This window comes from Perna viridis, chromosome 5, assembly GCF_037379345.1.
Source record: "Perna viridis isolate PV_CMFRI_1.1 ecotype Kerala chromosome 5, ASM3737934v1, whole genome shotgun sequence".
Taxonomy (NCBI): Eukaryota; Metazoa; Mollusca; class Bivalvia; order Mytilida; family Mytilidae; genus Perna; species Perna viridis.
Genome location: NC_142449.1, coordinates 7,746,291 through 7,768,324, shown reverse-complemented (window position 1 = coordinate 7,768,324; position 22,034 = coordinate 7,746,291). Strand labels below are relative to the sequence as shown.

Below are 22,034 nucleotides of genomic sequence, written 5' to 3'. Positions count from 1 at the left end.
TTTCTATTAGTATCATGTGTTGCCATGTGTTCTTATCTTCGTAACAAAAAGCTAGCCCGTAGCCGAAGTCGATATCTCTTTTCAGTGTTCTATAAATTTAAACATGACATTGCATGCAGTGAGTTGCCAAAATTATTTTTTTTACATTTCTTTGTATCAGTTGAAGACGTTCCCACACAGTGAGTTACTCTACATCTTGATTTTAAAAATATACTGGTATACATTAAAGTGGCCAAGTAAACAACGCATTTGTTTTTGATATTTTTTTTAAAAATAACAAATTTAGGTAAATACCTAAAAATAAACAGTTAACCAATTAATTTTACTTTGATCCTAATAATTTTGCCACATAATGCATTTTTACAGTGAAAGTAAACAGCTGACATCAGCCGTGCGATATCTCTTGTAATCAGAAAGCCAAGTGTGCAATTTCACAAAATATGGGTGTGTCAGAAATAAATTGTTTAAATGGAAACTATAAAACACGATATCTTTATTATAGCTTACAAAAAAAAAAAATCAAAAAAAAATCAAAGCCGTCGTATGTGTGTTTTTATGTCAGGGATAGACATAAAAAAAACTTGGAAGAAGTATATATATCTTCCTAAAACAAATCAAAGTGATATGTGTGCATACGGAAAAAGAGGACCAGGGAACAGATTATTAATGAATTGCGTCACAAACAATTATGTTGGCATTTTTATAACGTCAAATAACATTATTGCTATTAGTCTTTACACCATCACTACGGCTATAGTGTTTTGGGATATCATTATTAGGCGTGTCAACTATAGTATCAGTCAGAGACTTGTTGCGTGTTTCCGGTATCCCCAGCATGCATATAGCTGACAACAGCATCAGAACTCCTATCAGAATGTACATGAGGCCATCGATATGTTGACTCTGTCAATAAATACAAAAAATGCGATATCGTTAATTTATTTTCTACCGATAATAGCTGTCCTTCTAAGATAAAGTTCCTTTTCATAGAAAAGAAAATTTTATTTCTATCTTTATCTAATATATACCAAAGTAATTAATGATACCATGAACTTTACTGCTCTTAAATACCGAAGAAAGATTATGATGTTCTTAAACGAGTGCGTAGTTAAGATCTGGAATATCTTCCAAGAGTGTGATAAATTCCGTCTTTTCCCGAGAGGAACGTTGCGGAACGAGGTAAAGACGTAGAATTTCTCTCACTCTTGGAAGATATTCCAGATATTCACCATTCACAAGAAGAGTACAATAACCTACATTTTTCGTCTATAATAACTAAAACTATATGAATGAATGCCGATGAAAAATGGAGCAAATTAATGCGCCCGTGTGTTATGTCAGTCAAAAATAATTACCTTAATAAAATCAATTATTGTATAATTGCTAAGAATAATAAAATAGAGACGAAATGGTGTGGTTCAACAGAAGAAAGTTTCGGAATATTTTTTTTCTGAGACATGGTACTACAATGCACTTTTGGCGGAATGTTAACTTTTTTTTTACCTCGCTTTTGATTGGTTGGCCTTGCCAGTGAAGACAAGGCCACGTGGCGCTGTCTTCACTGGAAATTGATCAAAAACGAAAGAATACGATTACTTTCCATTTCTCAGTTTAATTTTCCATTTATAAATGGTGACCTTTATCCGACTTTTATCTGATAGTTGATTACAAGAGGTATACCCACCAGGTACACAAGTTGTGGAGCAACCATACTTCCTACACGGGTTAGACTGTTCTGGATACCATATCCCATATTTCTATATATTGTAAATAATATTTCTGAGATAGAAGTATATTAGAAGAATAGGTTGAAGATGGTTCTTTTACTGTGTGTTAAAATTTCAAGCATCACGATGCTTTTAACTTTCATCGTGAAACTTAGTCATCAGATTTGTATCATGGTGCTCTTTACAAGTATAATAATACTTTTGACTTCCATCGTTATACTTCTAACTAGCATCATGCTGCTTTTAACAAATATCAATCGACATGATACTTGTGCTAAACATCTTGTAACTTGTAAGGATATACTGCTGGAAACGATCATTGGGGTGGTTTCCAATTTTCTGGTTTTTACTCTGATATTGCCATCTGTTTACGGACTTTCCTTTTGAGGACTGCCTGGATTTTATCAGTTCGGTAATTTAGTTTTTACCCTTCATAAGTATAATAACTGGACATTCTGCCTCCGTACTTGAATTTATATATTGATTTGATTCCAGGAGTAATGTTTCTGATAAAACAATTTCGTTTACCACTTACACACTATAATTTCCCAGTTGATCGTCTATGGTTATTAAGACAGTCAGTCGATTCTATTGGAGGGAGAGGCGTTAGCCGAATCCCTTTAACATATCTACAGGTCGTCTAAATTAAAGAGCCTTAGTGAGAGCGCTCACGTACGCCATGCGTCCACATATATTGGACTCTAAATGAAAAGTATTTGAAATAAAAAAAAAAAAAGAAAGTTCAAAAGGCTCGTAATTTCGGTGAAAATCAGCAGATTGGAACGAAAGATACCCTCACATTTCAAAAAATCAGCTCGTTATCCGCAAGCGTTAAGAAAAAAAAAAGTTCGCAAACCTAGTCAAAAACATTATACCCTCCGCAACTACGTTGCTAGGGATATAATAATTATAGACGGTAATGGGAAGTTTTAACATTTTGGTACGATTTTGCTTATCTTTTTTATCTTTGTATATCGAACTGTATTTCTTCGGAATTTTTTGGAAGTCATTCGGTGGTTATTAGGTAAGATATATTTTTGTCTTGGCGTCCATTACAAATAATTGATATTACGCACTGGTGTGTGACGTGATTGAACCATCTTTTTCACGGCATTCAGGTTCAATTTCTTTAATCTGCACACTTAGCATGGGTCGTCTTCGTTGAATGACCTAGAAAAGTCTCCTCGCCAATGTCAAATTATTGAACAATAGACTGATTATCATTGGTGGGTGGATTTTTTTTTTCAACATGGTCATTGCATATTATTCATTAAAATATTTTCATCAACGGCGGATGAATTTTCTGTGTTCTTCGTTCCGTTTTTTGGACGAATTGTTGTTTTACTCCAATCGTGAGTGGTCTACACAACGCAAAATGGTACAAAAATATTAGATTCGTGACAGTGACGTCATCAGCTTTCTGATTATTTACTCATTTTAAATATGCTGTCTCTGAGTTTGGACGGTTTTGCATGGTTTTCTCAGAAACAGCGTCTTAAGATACTAAAATTTAGATATAGTCCTTATAACGATGATCAATAGGAATTTAGCCTACTAGTATGAACGTAGGAGCACTGAAATCCGATTTCACTCTGATAGGAATTTAACACTTAATACCGAGTAAGGATCTTGCATAGTTTGTTATCTTTAACAAAAACAAAATGTGCAATGAATTCTAGTTAAATGTAACAATACATTCAACTTCGTCCTCCTACAGGTTACACTTGCTCCTCATATCAAATAATTATCCAATTTTCAATCTGTCTATTTGTAATATGTGTAATGGAAATAACCAAGATTATTAGTGCGCACCACGTGATTAAAGGTACCCCCATAAACATAACAAGTATACTATCTTTAAAAAGAGATAGCTGACGCAGTAAAACATGTTCTTTTTACTTATAATTCTCTACATTTCATTCAGAAAATAACACATGGCACGCTAATTCAATTTTCGATACAGTTTTTTCGAACGCCACTAAGTTATTAGTATTTGGTCAATCGGGAAACAGAATTGCGATCAGGAGACTTGCATTTCCATGGAATAGCATCTTTAAGGTCAAAGGCTAAAAGGGGAAACTATATCGACTGCGTCGGAAAAAAATGTTCATAAATATTTACCTAACAACGGTAGGAAACGACTCAGTCGTGAGCAACATTAAGGTGCACCATCCAGCAGCTAAAAATAGCTTAGTTGCCATAGCAAAACCATTGATGATTAGGCCTTTTGATGGTATGTCTACAACAAATAAAATATACTTACACATACGTTAGGTTTCATGTTTTTGAATATGTGTACTCATCCAAAACACAGCATATAAATGATAAATTGTTTGTAAATCAAATTGAGTTTCGCCATTTCAGTTTTTTATTTACTTGATATAATTTTTAATCATGAAGATTTGCAAAAACGTGTTTACCATCGGAGTCGGAACGTACTAGTAAATAGCTCATTCCTATTACGCGTTCGATTCATGTAGTTTATAAGGTTTCATCCTGTATAAATGGGACCAAAAAATAATAAATAGCTGCGCTTTTAGCGCACGATACGCCCGTTGCCCTTTTAACTTGTCCACATGCTTTTCATGAATTTATGTGATCAACTAGAAATACTGTGATCCCTGTCAAATATCCCCCACCTACCAAAAAAGTAAGTAAAAAAATGCACAAAAAATTTGGCCACTATCAAGGCTACCTAAGTGTACAAAAGTTTGTTGTCTTGGTTTTTCACCTATACGTCCCGTCTTCGAAAAAACTAATGTGATTTTAATATTTTTTTACATTTAATGAGGTTAACTCCGACAAATATATGAAGCCGTATTTATATAAACTTTACAGCATCTTTTGAGGGACATTGTCTAGGTTTCATAAAAAAAAATTCAAATGAGAATTACATCAAATCCTTGAGTTTTTCCTCAAGTCATCCGATTGGTTGCAATTTTAGCTGAGAAATGCTTTGAGTATTTCAGTTTCTGTTTGAGAAATGAAATTTTGATATGAAACCGGGATCTGTACCTGACATTTGTACTGCTCCGACAACTGTACCACTAACTGTGGCCAACACCAGAAACATAAACGTCGTCCACTTTCTTCCCAAACTAAAATTTAACTATCATACTTAAGGGGGTACACAACACCTATGGGAAATAACTCCTTAATATTCAGCAAAACGTTTTATTTTATGACATTCTGATATCAAACTCAAAGCACCTTAGTGATAAAACATTTCGTTGGTGAAGCTACTAAATGTTCATTGAAACTGTTCTCATGAAACTTGTGGTTAAAATTTATTTCGCTTCTTTTATCAAAGTAAAACGCTGAATAAATATAAAACGAGCCAAATAAATTTTAGAGACGATGTTAGACAACTGCAAAATTCATATATTCCTAACATTATCTACTGATGTGAAAATGTAGACTAAACCAAATAAGAGGTGATTCATGCATGTCAAAAACCCACTGAATTCAATTTTATTTTTAATTCAGAAACACTTACGGACTGCATATATCCAGTCTTAAACGTAGTTTGTCATTTAGCTGTTGAAATACTTTCAAGATAAAACTATATATATTGTGTGTGAAATTGGCTCTTAGCAGGAGTTGTCGGTCTTGAATTTATTTGAATTGGTTGATTTTGGGGGATGAATGTATGAAACAGAAAGGATTATCGTTGCGTAAAAATATAGCATCAGTAAACCGGAAAAGAATTGTTTCTTCGTTTTTTTCCTACTCATTGAATCACCACTACTATATGCAGTAACTTAAAGTTTATATGTTCTTAAAGCCGAGAAAAGGAAAATATTATTTCAATTAAAAAGAGCATAAATTAATATGTACAAAGTTTAAATTTCGGAAGAGAGACATTATTTTACGAAGTAGACAAAAACTTTGTCTGTTAGAAAGGGGACATTTAAGTAAAAAGACTATGTAGTAATACCTATGATTACTCAGTATGGTCAGTTTATGTAGGTGTTACTCATTTCAGTATGGTCAGTTTATGTAAATGTGGCTATAATGGCACAAGAAAAAAAATCAAATGATGCCTTACCAGTTATTTAATGGATATGTTATGACTTGAGCTGGAGCTTCGACAATACTCAACAAAAACATATTGAGGTACAGGCTACCTGATAGCTGCTGTACACCAAATGCTATGGCATAGTACCCATATCCAAATGATATCCTAGAATTGAAGTATAAAGTATTAATCATTCAGTCAGGACTGTTTCTTTTCTACTAATGTTAGTCCGAATTTGGGCAGTGATATAAGGACAAATAAAAAAAAATACATCACACGAGTTGCGTTGGATCATATCATGATGAATCATTTCCACAGTCAGTTTCTTTTCTTTTAAGATTTAATAACTACGTCCAACTATAAAGTCATCAAGCATCTTAGTGTTAGTAACTTACATATAAAAGGTTAAAATTGGAGAGGTATACCCAGATATGATGCTTTTTGTGTGTCAGATTTCAAACAATATACATACCAAGCAACGGCTAACAGTAAAGTCTTTTTAAGAAAATCCCAATTCTTGATTATATCCCAGTAAGTGTACTTCCGGTTGTCTTGTGAGACTGATTTTTCGGCAAGATACCCAAGTTTTGACGTGTCGGGTTTCTGAACTCTGTTGATTCGGGCGATCTTTCTAATAACTTCCTGTGCTTCATCAATTTTATCGTTTGACACCAACCATCGGAAACTCTCTGGAATTATCCTAATGGAAATTTTCTATTATTTCGTAGTATTTCGAACAGTACAAAAATTCCAGTTTGATATTCAATTTGATATTGACATCCTGTTTATATTCAATATAAAACCTAGAAACCAATGTCAAACGAATATCGAACAAAAAACATTTCATTGATATTCAATTCCGTTCTATATATATATCCTGGAAACGAATGTCAAACGAATATCGAAGAGAAAAGAAAAAAAAAAATTTGATATTCAATGTGATACTGAGAACTTCGAATATCGAATATCAAACGTACTTGATCTCGGTAAGTTAACAACTCAACATTTTAGGCAACTATGGAAAACCCGGTGTAATTTCCATCATTATTTATACTATACGATGAAATCTGTATCAGGGTAAAACATACTCAATCGGCTTGAACTTTCACTTCGTCTTTTCGAAGATTTCTATAGAAAGTATAGTGCTAAAAAGTATCAGTAAAAAGCCTTTAGAAGTATGTATTATTGTATAACATTTTTAATTTGCAAGAATATGTGTTATTATCATTATTGTTACTTTGTGAAACTGTTTTGCCAAAAACTATGAATATATAAAACCTTTAACATAACATTTTTCAAACTTTAGTTGTGTGTGATTTATTTAGATATACTTGCCACCACGTGAAGAAAAATGGTGTTGTTACTACTGCTGCTGCAATATGAAGATATTTCCAGTCATGTATCAAGTATGACGCCCCACCGAATGCAGCCGCCCAAACTGGCCAAGCGGGAATCGCCATTATAACTGGTCGATATTTTGTTGGCATGAACTCAGTCATAAAAACAAAAAAGACGGACAAGTAAAACCCACATGAGATTCCGATGAAAAAACGGAAAGCTGCAAACAACTGCCATGAGTTTGAAAAAGCAGCTGTTAGATTAAAGAAAAATAACAAAAACATTGCAATAAAGTAGGAAAGTTTACGACCAATGATATCAGCCACTTGACCGCCGATTAATCCGCCTACAAGTAATCCTCCCATCTGTATTGTAGTAAACGTCTGCGTTATCCAATCTCTGTCACACACAAGGTCCCACTGTAAAAAACGAAGGAATATTGACTCACAAAGTCCTATTGTATGAAAGGAAAATATTTAATCACAAGCTCCAACTTCAAAAAGGAGGTATTCTGTCATACCCAAAGCCCAACTTTCGTCACTACACATAGCCTTAACTTAAAAAAAGGAAAGACACTGTCGCACACCAAGTTTCACTGCAAAAAGGAAATAATTAACTCTTTATTGTATGTTTTATTCGTTTCTTTGTAAATGATTTCATTTAAGTTGTAAACTTTATGTTGTTAATAACTGACTGTTGACAACATGATAATAAAAAAAACTACAGAACATGTATCTATTATATTTGAGCAATACGTGGAATTAAATGGGGAAAGTCACAGTGATACACGTCAACGTGAAGGAAAGTCATCTAGATAATTTTCCTTACGAATGAAGTAATACAAACATAGAGATTCTTGAATAACTTGCAAACTACATTGTCAAATAATATATATATAAATAATATATATATATATATTATTTGACAATGTAGTTTGCAATTTATTCAAGAATCTCTATATTGTATTACTTCATTGTATATATATATATATATATATATATATATATGCAAACATGAATTGCATATATATATATATATACACACACACACACACACACACACACACACACACACACACACACACACACACACATATATATATATATATATATATATATATGCAAACATGAATTGCAAGAGTGCTAATTTAATTTATAGCATTAAATGTCCTATGTGCAATGAAATCTACATAGGCCAGACTGGGAACACGCTTGCGAAGAGGATGACGGTACATCGGCAACAAGTTCGGGAGGAGGCATATAGACAAGTCCCGCTCAGCGCTCACATAGACACTTGTGCAAGTTGTGGGCGCGGTATTTTTTTTTTATTTTTCCTTTCTATAAAATGAACATAGATAGTGATTCTCTAAGAGAAATAAAGGAAAGAAATTTTTATTAAAAAATTCAAGGCGGCATTGAATGGACATTAAAAAATTAATGGATATTGATAAATCTATATTTAGATTGTCTATTTATACAATTTATTTTTATACTTTCGTTTTCTATTTTTAACGTTAACACCGCTTGCACAAAGTCCAGCGCCCTAGACCATTCGGCCAGCTAGGCTATATAAAAATATAGCTTTCGCTGGCCGGGTCATTCCTCCTCATAGGATTAATATTAATCTAGGACTGTACGAGGAGGAATGACCCGGCCAGCGAAAGCTATATTTTTATATAGCCTAGCTGGCCAAGTGGTCTAGGGCGCTGGACTTTGTGCAGGCGGTGTTGCCATAGATGTCACAGCGGTACGAGTCCGAGTCCCGCGGAGGGAACGACCAAAAATGTGACAGTTCCAACATCGTTGGGAATTTTTCAGACCTTTCTATACGTTTACATATATATCTTCCTTGTATCAATTTGATCCGATGTAGCAGTGTAGCGAATGGAGTCGTCACATTCTGAGACGTATATATATATATATATATATATAAAAACCCGTTCCTTGTGGTAAACGGTGAGGCAAAGTTTGTACGTCAAGAACTCCCTCATTGCGTAAATAGTCCAAAGCAAACATGAAGTGTTTGGGATTCTGATCAAGACTTGACGACGGCCGTCATAGCCATATCTACGGTTTGTTAACACAGCTAACACAGAACTGGGGTCATGTTGTAAAGTAGCTGTGGAGGTATGAAAATGTTCTCTTCCAACATTCAATATGACATGACGATCTTCTATAAATTTTAGTCTTTGGTATACGACACGATTAAAGTCATCTGTGGCTTTCGCTAGAGCATCTGTAGACATTCTAGCAACATGATCTACGGTAGCTTTAGGTATTTCCTCTACATTTACAGAAGTATGTTGACGCTTAGGCGATTGTATTTCACATGTTGACGGACATGAAAGTACTTCTCCTTCCACATCTTTGTCGTACAGAGTTTGAGACGTTACAATTCTAGGTACCTATTCATCGTCATGATCGTGATATGATTGATCAGATTCTGTATCTTCCTCAGACCTTTTTGATTCTACCTGATTTGATTCCTCTATTACTCTTTCTGTCTGGTCTACTACAACGACAATATCAGGTTTAGATAGTGTGGAAGAAGGTTTGGTGACTGTGGATGTAATTGTATGCCTACGCTTCTCTGCTGAATTGCACTGTCGCTTTGGCGACCTTTTTGGAGACCAAGATCTTGATCCTTTCTTATTTGTATCTAGATCTCCTTCAATCTTCTTCTCAACCATCTTATCTGGGGTAAATTCCTTCTTGTGTTTAAGATAGGCTGACTTTGCTGGTTCTCCCACGTTCCCATTACTCCTATCGAAGCATTCAGATTTTACAGGTCTATCGCCCCTCGAACACCTAGCATGTCTTCCATTTTCTCTTGTGGTGACAACTTGACAGTATATGCATTGCCAGCTAAAGGTAGTGTGGCGTTCCATTATATGGCTCTCTATAGCCCCTTTTATCTTGAACGAATTGTATTTGTCATCCTCTTTACAGATGGTGCATTGATATATACTTTTCATCTGGAAATAACAAAGAGAATGAATTTAAACAAAATCATCAAACCTTCTGGGTTTGTTTATAATGCGACCCCTTCTGTCAGTTTTTGTGGGTAAAAGAGATTCAGTAGTGTTAATATCTGTTTCAACCGTAGGTTGTATGTCAAAGGAAATATTATCGTCTGGATCAATTTCCATTTGACAACTGTCTGAATTAACACTATCTGCATCTATATCTTCGAGTCTTTGTGACTCTGATGTTTCTGACAAGTGATCTGTTTCGGACCAGCTAGGTTGGTTTTCTCTCCTGTATGGTCTGAGTCGGTTTATGTGTACGACTTTTGGTTTCGATGTTTTAGTTTCCTGTATTCTGAATACAACATCGCTCAATCTTTTGATAACTTTATAAGGACCTAGCCATGGACATTGTAGTTTTGGACTTTTGCCCTTTTTACGTGTAAGATTATGCAACCATACATAATTTCCTTCATTAAACTCTTGGGAGTATGCATTATGATCATAGTTTCGTTTCATAGCTTTACTTGCAAATTCCAAACGTTCCCTAGCGAACTTATGAATAACGGCCAAAGACTCTGAGAGCTGATATGCATAGTCGGAATCAGATTCTTTTGGTTGTTCTTTTGGAAAACCAAATAATAAATCTATTGGAAGATTAATCTCCCTTCCAAACATCATTAGATTTCGAAAAATCTTTGTTGAATTATGGATTGAAGATCGATATGCCATCATTAGGAAAGGAACATGAATATCCCAATCCCATTGGTTTTCTGAACAGAATAGTGACAACATATTTTCAAAAGTCTGGTTGAATCTCTCCACCATGCCATCACTTTCAGGGTGCAGTGGTGTAGTTCTGATTTTATCAATCCCTAGAATGTTACACATTTCTTTGAAAACCGCCGATTCAAAGTTAGTACCTTGATCGGAATGTAAAATCCTTGGGACACCAAATATTACTACAAATTTGGTAACCAATATTTTGGCCACTGTAACAGCCTCCTGATTTGGCATTGGAAAAGCATCAACCCACTTAGTGAAATAATCGGCAATAACAAGAAGATATTTGTTACCCTGGTCTGATATTGGAAGTGGACCAAGCACATCAATAGGAATTCTTTCTAGAGGAACCCCACATTATATTTCTGGAAAGGAGCCCTGTTTTTTCGAGGGGCTCTTTTCTTTGATGGGCATTTGTCACAAATATTACACCAGTATGTAACATCTTTTCTCATTGCCGGCCAAAAGAATCGTGTTCTTAGTTTTGAAAGAGTTTTGGTTATGCCCAAATGACCAGAAGTTTGTGTTTCATGAAGCATTTCGAAAGCAAATTTTCTAAAATTTCCAGGAAGTATCAACTGCCAATCTATTTGGGTACCATCGAATGACTCCCATTTTCTGTAGAGTATCCCAGATTTGAGATATATAGAATCCCACCTTGCCCAATAGTATTTGAACATTGGGGAAAGGTGTGAGATTTCCTCCCAAAGATGTCGGTCTCCTGCCGATTTTTAATCTATATATTTTTCCAAATCTGAGTCTTTTCTCTGTTCTATCGTCAGAATTTCATAATCTATTCTTTAATCATTTAGTAAATTCCAGACGTATCTTTCCTCCACAGACATATCCGAGTCTGTGTTCTCTTGGATCGAATTGTCCCATTTACCATTCGGATGTGTTTCTCTGAATGATCATTCTGAATTTGCATTTCTGGAATATCACTTTCCTTTTCCTTCTGTTCAGCTTAACTGCAGTAGTTACATTTGTCAGAGCATGGTCTTCTAGACATAGAATCATCATTTAAGATACTACGCCCTCTCCTATGCTCTATAACAAAATCATACTCGGATAAAGCCTCAAGCCATCTGGCCAGTTGACCCTCAGGATTTTTGAATTGTTTTAGCCACCTCAGAGAACCATGATCAGTTCTCAATTTGAATGGTCTACCATACAAATAACATTTAAAGTGTTGGATACATCTTAATAGGGCAAGTAGTTCTCTCCGGGTTACGCAGAAAGATCTCTCTGCCTTATTCAGACTCTTACTGTAATAACCTATAACTTTCTCTTGCCCATCCTGAATTTGGGATAAGACACCCCCAATTCCAAAATTGCTCGCATCAGTATCCAGTATGAACTGATCCATTGTATCTTCTGAAGGGTATGCCGAAATTGGGGCTTCTGTAAATTTTGTTTTCAAATCGTTAAAAGATTGATTTCTTTCTTTTGTCCATTCGAAAATGGTGTCTTTTTCTAGTAATTCATTCAATGGTGTAGCTAAGTGGGAAAAATTTCTAATAACCTACGATAGTAGGAGCATAAGCCAAGAAAACTGCGAATTTCTTTGATATTAGAGGGAATTGGCCAATCTTGAACTGACTGAACTTTTTCAGGGTCTGTTGTAATCCCTTCTTTGGAAACGATGTGTCCTAGAAACTGAACTCGAGTTTTGAAAAGTTCGCATTTGTCAGGATTCAATTTCAAATTTGCATTTTTGATTCGATCAAATACTAAACGCAAATTTTGCCGATTCGTGATCAATAGAATTTCCGAAAATTATAATGTCATCCAAGTATACCAAACATAATTGATATGTCAAACCAGAAAGAACTTTTTCCAATAAGCGCTCAAAAGTTGATAGGGCATTGCATAATCCAAATGGTAGGACAACCCATTGGAATAGACCCCCATTCCCTGTGGCAAATGCCGTTTTAGGTCTGTCATTTTCATCAACTTCGACCTGCCAATATCCTTTTCTCATATCTAATGTGGAGAACCAAGATGAGTTTGATAAAGTTTCCAAGGTATCATCGATACGTGGCAAAGGATGGGAATCTTTTACAATGAGATCGTTTGTTTTCCTAAAATCAATGCAGAATCTTAAATTCCCATCTTTCTTACGAACCAAAACGATTGGACTACACCACGGACTTTCACTGGGTTCGATCACACCCATGAATTTCATATCCTCAATCTCTTGTTGGACCTCCTTTCGTTTTGAGAAAGGGATTCGTCTAGGCGGTTGACGCACCGGTTTATTATTACCAGTATCTATTTTGTGCTTCAAAAGGTTAGTTCTTCCAATATCAGTTGGAGATTTAGAGAAAATATTTGCGTAATTGCAAAGTCATTCTTTCAATTTTTGTTGCTGATTTGGATTCAATTCAAGACAGGAAGTTTCAAGTAGTTTAGCGAGATGAGGAGGGAGACTATGTCATTCTTGACATGGCATGTGGAAATGTTATGAGTGTTGGATTCTATCTTAGCAACAGTTTTGCATATAGCTACTGTATCACCCTTTACCAACTTAACCTCGATATCAGTGGCATTCATTACTCGCAAAGAAAAAGTTGTACTGTTTCCATTTAATATTGATTTGGCTAACAAGAGACACATATCTTGTATGAAGTTTGAAATTGGTTCAATGATCACCGTTTCATCTTGGTGTATGCAAACTGATAGTTTACCGTTTAATATTACAGTTTCAGTATTCGGTGGAATTTTTGTGCTCTAGTGTATTAACACACGACAACAATTAAAACCACTACCTGAACTTTGTAATGGAATGGTATGTTTACCGCCTTATATCAATTCAAAAGTTTCAAGAGAAATATTGCATCTATGCTTAGCTAAAAAGTCAAAGCCAATAATCCCCTCATTTTGAATGTCTGCAAACAAAATTTCATCTTCAATATGCCGGTTATCAATATCAAAACTAACAATACACTTGCCATGAAACGGGATTCTATCACCCGTTGCAGAAACAAGAGATGATGTAACCACTTCCACTTTCTCAGTAACAGTTATAGGCAAACAACGAATGTACTCTGTTTTTAGAATTGTAATACTAGCTTCAGTATCTACAAGCATTGCAACAGGTATTCAACTAATTTTAGAGTTTATAAAAAGTCTGATTTCAGATTGTTCTATGTTTGCAACATTATCTATAGTATCTTGCTTAAAAGCACAGAAGTCTTTGGCTAACTTTTCAAACTGTTCATTCAGTTTATACTGCTTTTCAATGATTTGTCTTGTCTACAATGAATTATTTCCTGTACACAATTCATTTCATTTTGTCTATCTCTAATTTATTCTTGGGTTTCAATAAAACATTTCCGTGAATATTGTAGTGTATCTACAGTGTCACTATTTACACTGATTGCATTACACACATCAGAAATCTTTTCAGAAATATTTTTACATACATCAGCCAACATTCTCTGGTTTGATTGCAATTGCTTGTCAACCATTTCATAAACAATTGTCAAAACTTGTTCATTATGGGACTCGAGCTTAGTTCCATCATCAAATGATGCCATGGTTATCTAAATATTAATTTTACTATTTTATAGGACACTCAAGCTTAAGTGTCCCGTCGGAGGTACCACTGTAACGCGCTCGCTAACGCTACAATTTTGAGATCTGATAAGTGTCTTTACGAGCTTTCAGTATGGCATCCTTTGATAAAATGAAGAGCTTCAAGAATACAACGTTTATTTGATGGTGAAATATACGATTTACAATGAGATTTAATTCAAAATAATACACAATAACTAACCAAGGAATGTTGACTAGACTTGACTGATGGTGATCCTATAATGAAAGAGTGATTCAATTAACCTTAGTTTGTGGTCAGTATTACCATGTTTGTGGGTAAAGTCGCCATCTTAGTAGTTTTAATGTGAACCAAAAGTCGTGGTGGAATGTGACCAAAGATAGTGGTTATGAAATGATTTTACCACTGGTGTTGGTTAAATGTTTACCACGATAATGGTTTATGGTTACCACAAATGATGGTGAAATGTTTACCACAAAACTATGATTAAATGTCAACCGCAAACTATGGTGAAATGTTAACCACAAGTATGGTGTAATGTTTACCACGAACTATGGTGAAATGCTTACCATGAAACCATGGTTAGATGTTTACCATTGTTCTGTGGTGTATGTGGTAAATGGTTCAGCCCTTAATTAGTAATTAAAACGGTTTCACTTGTCATATTTAATTAATTTAAGTAATTACCGTGTACTTCTGGCAGGGGTTCACTCTTCTCTGTGTATTTCTAGAGACTGAACGACTTACAATGAAAAACCCTAGCTTATATAGTACTGGAATCAGTCAAGTATTAAGTCAACATGCTTTTAATATGACAGTATTTAACTATAAATAATTACAGGTGAGAATTTAGGACATTCACCTGTAACTCTACAGAATCAACTACACATTTAAAAATAATAAGCAAAGCAATCAATACACATTAGGATGAATGTTAAACAATAATAAACATAGCACATCTAAAAAAATACAATTATCATAAGGGTCGTGACAATACTGTTGTTTTAGGTTTTAATTTTGTATTAGCAATACTGCAACTCAATCAAACTGTTTAATGTAACCTTAATTTTGATTTAAAAAGTACCTCATTCTTACACAATTAAAGTCGTACTAAAACAGTAATAGGAACGTTCGCTCCTAGATGGTATAGGAGCAAACGTTCCTATTACTCCTATACTATCTAGGAGCAAACTTTCCTATTATTGTTTTAGTACGACTTTAATTGTGTAAGAATGTATAGTATAGCCCCGTGCAGGTCCGGGTGTTAAAAGAATAGGCCTGCATCAGCGCTAAGCTTGTCGTAAAAGGCGACTAAATAGTACTCAGAACACTAGCCGGGGGCTAGGGCGCTCTGCCCACAGAGCAACTGGGATGTGTGTCCCAGGTGGTGGAATAGGGTACCCCTGACGTGTTACATGCTGGGGTTGTCAGGCTATAATACGGAAAACCTGACCACAAACCATAGTGGTGCACCGTGTTGGGAAATATGCCACGTTCCTCGCACGTTAAAGAACCCTACTGTAGTATTCTCCCGGAGTAGGAACCATAGGGCTCCGCCACAGGAGGCTAAATTTCCCGACCCTACCGACCTCTCCCTATTTCCAGTGGCAATCAAAATTTGTCGACCCCATTGTCCTTGTGTCCCATCCCTTTTTCATTTCGTCACCATTTCATGTTCATTTTATCATCCTATTCATGTTCATCGTCTGAATATAGCTGAAATATTGCTGCTCGGACGTTAAACCCCAACAAACAAACAAACAAAACAAACCTAGATAGTATAATATGTGAGTGTCGTGTACGATTGAATGTTTTAATAAGCCCTATTTATTTTGTAGCCGGACAGTATGGTATTTGCAATGTTTTGATGAACTTGTGTCTGTTACCTGTGTGGTGTTATCTGAAGAGGTTGATATGAAATATGTAAGGCCAAGGCATGCTAGATGTATTTTTTTCTCAATTGAAGCAACACTGCATGAAATTCATGTTAAAAATCGCGTGAGCAATAAGTTGTTAAAATATTTGACGCGTTTAAACAATGATAAGCACAGTCTTTTTTAAAATTTCATATTAAAATACACGTACTTAACAAGATAATGGAGAATTTTGCTATGCTTCCCTTTTCATTCGGTATTCAAACAAGGAACGAGTCAGGGCATATATTTCGCACGACTCAGTGATCAATTCATAAATGCCAAGTGAAGCAGCCTTGTCGGGAAGCTACCAATTGTATGAAAGATAAACATTCTAACAATAATAATTACTCGGAAGTGACGTCAGTGGCTTCGAGTATTGTTAGTATAAGAATGACAAAAGGGCTTCCGGCAGATAACTTCACGGACGGAAATGCTTTCTTCAAATATTTCACCGATATCCCAAATGAATGATATTTCAAACATTTTAAGTGTTAATTCTCAGCTAAATATTGTCAAACTATTTTTTGCGCTTGGCCTCGTAGTAATTTCAAAGAAGATAAATAATAGCCAATACAATTTAATTGGAGTTATCTCTCTTTGGGTGGTGTTGGATGTTAACTATGCCCCGTGAATGGTATTATAATGAAAATCATTTTATCAAGAAGCGTCACAATCAACATCATCAGCTGCCTTTTTTCAAGTTTAAGGTCTCAAGAACGTAAACAAATGCAATAATCTTATTTTCACGATATCTGTGTACATCTCTGTTTTGTTTTGTTGCAAGTTGCAAGGGAAATATGGGTTCAACACCAAAAACATTCTCAAACCTTAGTCCATGTCATGACCGGCACTCTAGCACATTGCTTAAAAAATAAACATCGGGAACCTACCTTGCAGGTTGCACGCCAAGCGACTTCCGAGTTTCAGCACCTTCGGTGCTTTGATTTTTACTTTGGCAGTTTCTTTAAGATCGAGCGACGTACAATGGGTGACAGAAAGTCCGGCTACAACTCTTTGTAAGAGTGAACAAAGGAACCAAGATTTTAGCGGAAATCAAACAATACACTCCAAGGATAAAGGGTAGGCAGGAAAAGACACATACAACAAAAGACATGAAATAACAAAAAAAAAAAAAAAGCAAAAACAAACAAAAAAACAAACAAAAAAAAAAGTAAAAAAAAAAACAGTTACAAAGAAACAAAAATAAATGAATAACCCGGACTCCACTAAGAACTAGGAGCATGGACCAGGTGCACCGGCAGGGTAAGCGTCCCCTGCTTTTCTAGGACATCCGTTGAGTTTCTCATAAAACATCACGTCCGGGATAGACGAAAGGGGAACTGAAAATTATGACACGGTGAACAAATCGGCTCGCTCTCATGTTGCAGATGGAGACAACAAAGCGATCCATGAGTTCTTGAAGACGACCTTAAAACTTCTGAAGTGATGACGTCAATCTTGAAGCAACATAACCGAGTTCCAGAAGCCTATTTGTAATAGTCTACTATGGTACAAAAAGGTCCGCGTAGTTACGGCAAGCTATGGTGAAACGTATCAGTTTTGATATGAAAACTCCATACGCAGGTGATCAAGGGATGTTGTCACAGATGAAAGAAAAGTTGACAATTCAGAATGAAAGTCCTCACGTTTGTCGTAAAGTTTGGTCGTTAGTTTTCCTTTACTATCGATCTCTAAGTATAGGTCCAGATATGAGGCTGACTTCATAGTGTCTGTCGTGTCCTTTATCTCAATTTTGTTTCGGTATACGGGATGTATGAAATCCCCAAAACTAGGATTGTTAAAAGACAATATGTCATCTACATAGCGAAGATCTGGCGAAAAGATATTCTTTTTTTATGTGGACCAGATCAACTACTAATTCAGCAACATAAGAGTGAAGGAATATGTCAGCAAGTAGCGGAGCACAATTTGTTCCCTTGAGAGTAATTGGGAGTTCCAGACGAGCACAAATCAGTCCAATTTTGATGTAAAGTTCACCGCATATCAAATCATATTTGCCTAATAAGAAGCACTAGGTCTACACTTCGGCTACGGTAAAAATTCTAGTAACATTATCCAACTACTACTTAATCATCACTAGCACATACATGTACTTATATACTACATGTGCCATTAAATGTAGGAAATTAACTGACCATTATAAAGGTAACAAAGTCAATGAAGCATCGGAAACGTATTTTATTCCCGTAGTCTGGTAAATCACGATTTTCAGAATCAAAATAAGCGTCTTTGACTGTTAACGATGAAAGTCATTTTTTTATATATGACACAAAATCTCTAGCAAATAGGGAATTGTCAATAAAGAGAGGATCTTCTTAAAATACGTTGAAATTTCAATTGAAATGCAATCTTGGCAATAAAAATGGTATCCGCATGCATGGACATGGTATCGAAATGAACTAGGTTGGATTGGTATGATTTCAAAAAAGTGTGGGCAGTGTTTAAAGAATTGCTTTAATTTCTCTTTTTTGTATGTCACATTATTTTTCCCAAATCCGACAGATCAGTACTCACGTACGATTGCAGAGTCAGAAGAAATTAAATCAAAATAATTTTACTTTTTATTTCCCGTTTCTGTAATTCAAATGTCTTTTAACTCATATCATCAAAAGTTCACGACCCAAGAAGATCATCATTCACTGATGACGGGTAAATAAATCAGTAATGTCAACATTCTTAACACGACACGCATGTGCCAGTTAATTTGAATATGTTTTAAGGGTAGCACCCTAAGAAAACATTTGACACGTGATTGACAGCCAGAGCTTTGGTAATATTGAAGCTTGACCTAATAATAACGGAAGGTTATACAAACATCACGTGTTCATTATTACTATACCTGATTGACAACGGTATGCATGGAATTATCGTAAATCTTTCGGGTACAAGTTAATTCACTATAATTAGTTGGTGAGCTACATGTTTGTGATTTTCCTGTTATATTGTCAAACGTCTTTGTTCCGTTTCCCCACTCACAGTGCCAGTCTGGTATTGCACCACCAAAAGACATCATTAAAGTTGTCCACGTGATCGATATTTTCCCGCCAATTATACTCGCCATCAGAAGCCATTGGAATCTTCCTAGTCCACCGCATGCTTCCAACGTCTCCTCAAGAAAATCACTGATTGTAGACATTTCCCCTGTGAAAACTAAACAAATTTTGGACAAATAATTAAAAAAAAGTTAAGGGTAGATTAATTACATTTTAGCAAACAATTCATTCACTAACAAAACCACGCACGCAAAATGCAAAACAACAAACGAACAAACCACTGGATTACTAACAAAAGCAGAACGTACAATTTGTAGGAGGTTGGCACAAGTCATAAAATACACGTAGCAAGGTACAAACGTTCTGAGTAACAGGTGATTGGATGGGACAGAATTCGATTTTTTAATTTGATATTTTTTTCTCATTGTTAATATGTGATGATAAAACAGGTAAAACTTACCGTTTTATACAATAGAAATTTTCTTCCCGGTATACGTACAATCTCCGAAATGTAACCGTGTTGATACCTACATTCATTTCTCTGTTGTCGTGATTAAAAAATGATAAAGTATAGTTATGTGATTTCGTGACCTCTGTTTTAGTCCTATACATACTACTCAAAAGAAAAGGGGCTCAGTGTAAAATCTAAACAAATGAATTATCTCGTCAACAACTGACCGACTATTACATGAAAATAGCTTTTACTTTACCAGTCACATCGACCTCACGTGATTTATGGCTACACTGTTACGTTGAGTTTGTTTAGTGGTATGTACTATTTTATCCACTAAATTACTTACTGTAAAGAGGCGTGGCACCCAAATCTCGATTGGTTCGGCAAAATTTAATACGCGCTAGGCCCCTGCTGCACCTCATAAAAGGAATGGTGAATGACGCTAATTTCACGTAGTATAATAACTAACTGTATTGAAACGGCTCTGTTCTGACTGTGTGATATACGTCATCATCACGTTGTATAGTCTTCATGACAATTTTTTATATATCCTACATCAAAGCCCAATTTAGAAATTGATAACAATAAAAAAACGCGATGACATTTGTCACGACAGTCACTGTGCGATAAGTGAATGAATACAAAGGGCGATATAACCCGGAAATTTAAATGAACGACCAGTAAAAAGATAAAAACTAAATTGTCATTTAAATGATACTATTGTTTTTGACTATTTATCAGTGGACACTTGTCATATCACAAGCTTATTGTGGTACATCGGTATCATAAAGACTGTCTACATCCGTCGGGGATTATCAAATTGCAGAAACGATAGAATATAATTATTTCTTAAAAAAAACATTTTTGTACTAAAGGATGAAAAATGATTCGCAGTTGGTAGCAACAAATGTAGTATTTTTAGAACTACATAAAAATATTCGCTTCCCAAGTAAGGAATTTATCATAAAAAACTACTTATTTAAGCACACATTTTAGAATGTACTACCAATGATACCGCCTTGAATGGAGACAAAACAGGTTTAAATCTAAGATATGTCATATATTGACGGACTGTCCCATCACTCTTACCGCCCCTTGGATAGAGGCATTACAGGCCTAAATCTGTGACATGGCATACTAGTATATTGACGGATTGTACTAGCATTGTTACCGCGTCTTGAACAGAGACAAGACATGCCTGAATCTGTGACGTGCCATATATTGACGGACTATACCAGTACTATTACCACGCCTTAAATAAAGAATCTGTAAATGATATATATTGACGAACTGTTCTATCACTATTACCGCGCCTTGATTAGAGACAAGACAGACCTGAATCTGTGACATCACATTTATGACGGACTGTACCATCATTATATTACCGCGCCTTTAAATAGAGAAAAGACAGCGCCTTTAATAGAGTCATGACAAGCTCTCAATCTGTAACATTGCATACATTGACGGACTGTATATCTACTAGTATTGCGCCTTGAATAGAGACAAGACCGACCTAATTATATGATATGGCATATTTAGACGGACTGTACAATCACTATTACTGCGACTTGAAAAAAGACAATATAGGCTGAAATCTGTGACATGGCATATATTGACGTATTGGGCAATTATATCATTGCGCATTGAATAGAGACAAGACAGGCCCAAATGTGTGGTTTGGCATATATTGATGGACTTTACCAGCACCATTTCCGCCCTTGAATAGAGATAAGATAGACCCTAAATCTATGACATTGCTTACATTGACGGACTGTATAATTGCTATTTTTGCGCCTTGGCTAGTACTGACAAGAAAAGCCTAAATCTGTGGTAAGGCATATCTTGAAGGACTGTACCATCAATATTATCGCGCATTGAATAGAGGTAGGCCTTAATCTCTGACATGGCATACATAGAAGGGCTTTACCAGCCCTGTTACCGTCCTTTGAATAGAGACAAGACGAGCATAAAACTGTGATATGGCATACACTGACTGATTGTTCAATATACCATCAACGCACGTTGAACAGGGACAAGACAATATTCCAATCAATCATAACAGAATAAGAAGTAAATATCTAAGTAAAACATTCTCACGTAGTTATACAACGAACTTAGGAAATGATAATTCTTACAGTAAAAAATGTATAGTCCCAGAATACGTTCAAAATGATAATCAACGATACAAATCGAGTTAAAATTTCAATTATGCCGAACTCAAGTGAATAGCTAAGTTGATTGTCTCTACTGATTCGACTTTAAA

General features: G+C 35.4%; 1 protein-coding gene across 4 annotated transcripts; it reads right to left on the bottom strand.

The window, feature by feature from the left end:
- Nucleotides 1-263: 263 nt before the first annotated feature.
- LOC148615810 (solute carrier family 22 member 16-like) lies at nucleotides 264-20,340 on the bottom strand. 4 transcript variants are annotated; one of them, XM_088582425.1, is made up of 9 exons: nucleotides 20,118-20,340; nucleotides 19,164-19,474; nucleotides 7,081-7,502; nucleotides 6,218-6,445; nucleotides 5,776-5,910; nucleotides 4,743-4,825; nucleotides 3,849-3,966; nucleotides 1,685-1,757; nucleotides 267-903 (listed from the first exon to the last, which is right to left on the bottom strand). In XM_088582425.1, exons 1-9 carry the CDS (start codon nucleotides 20,191-20,193, stop codon nucleotides 709-711), a joined length of 1,641 nt encoding a protein of 546 aa, XP_088438551.1. In that variant the 5' UTR covers nucleotides 20,194-20,340; the 3' UTR covers nucleotides 267-708. The 4 variants fall into 4 exon arrangements, with proteins under 4 accessions (XP_088438554.1, XP_088438551.1, XP_088438553.1 ...); XM_088582427.1 differs by lacking the exon at nucleotides 20,118-20,340 and adding an exon at nucleotides 19,778-19,923 and having other exon boundaries at nucleotides 19,164-19,465; XM_088582426.1 differs by lacking the exon at nucleotides 20,118-20,340 and adding an exon at nucleotides 19,778-19,934 and having other exon boundaries at nucleotides 268-903.
- Between the last annotated feature and the right edge of the window lie 1,694 nt (nucleotides 20,341-22,034).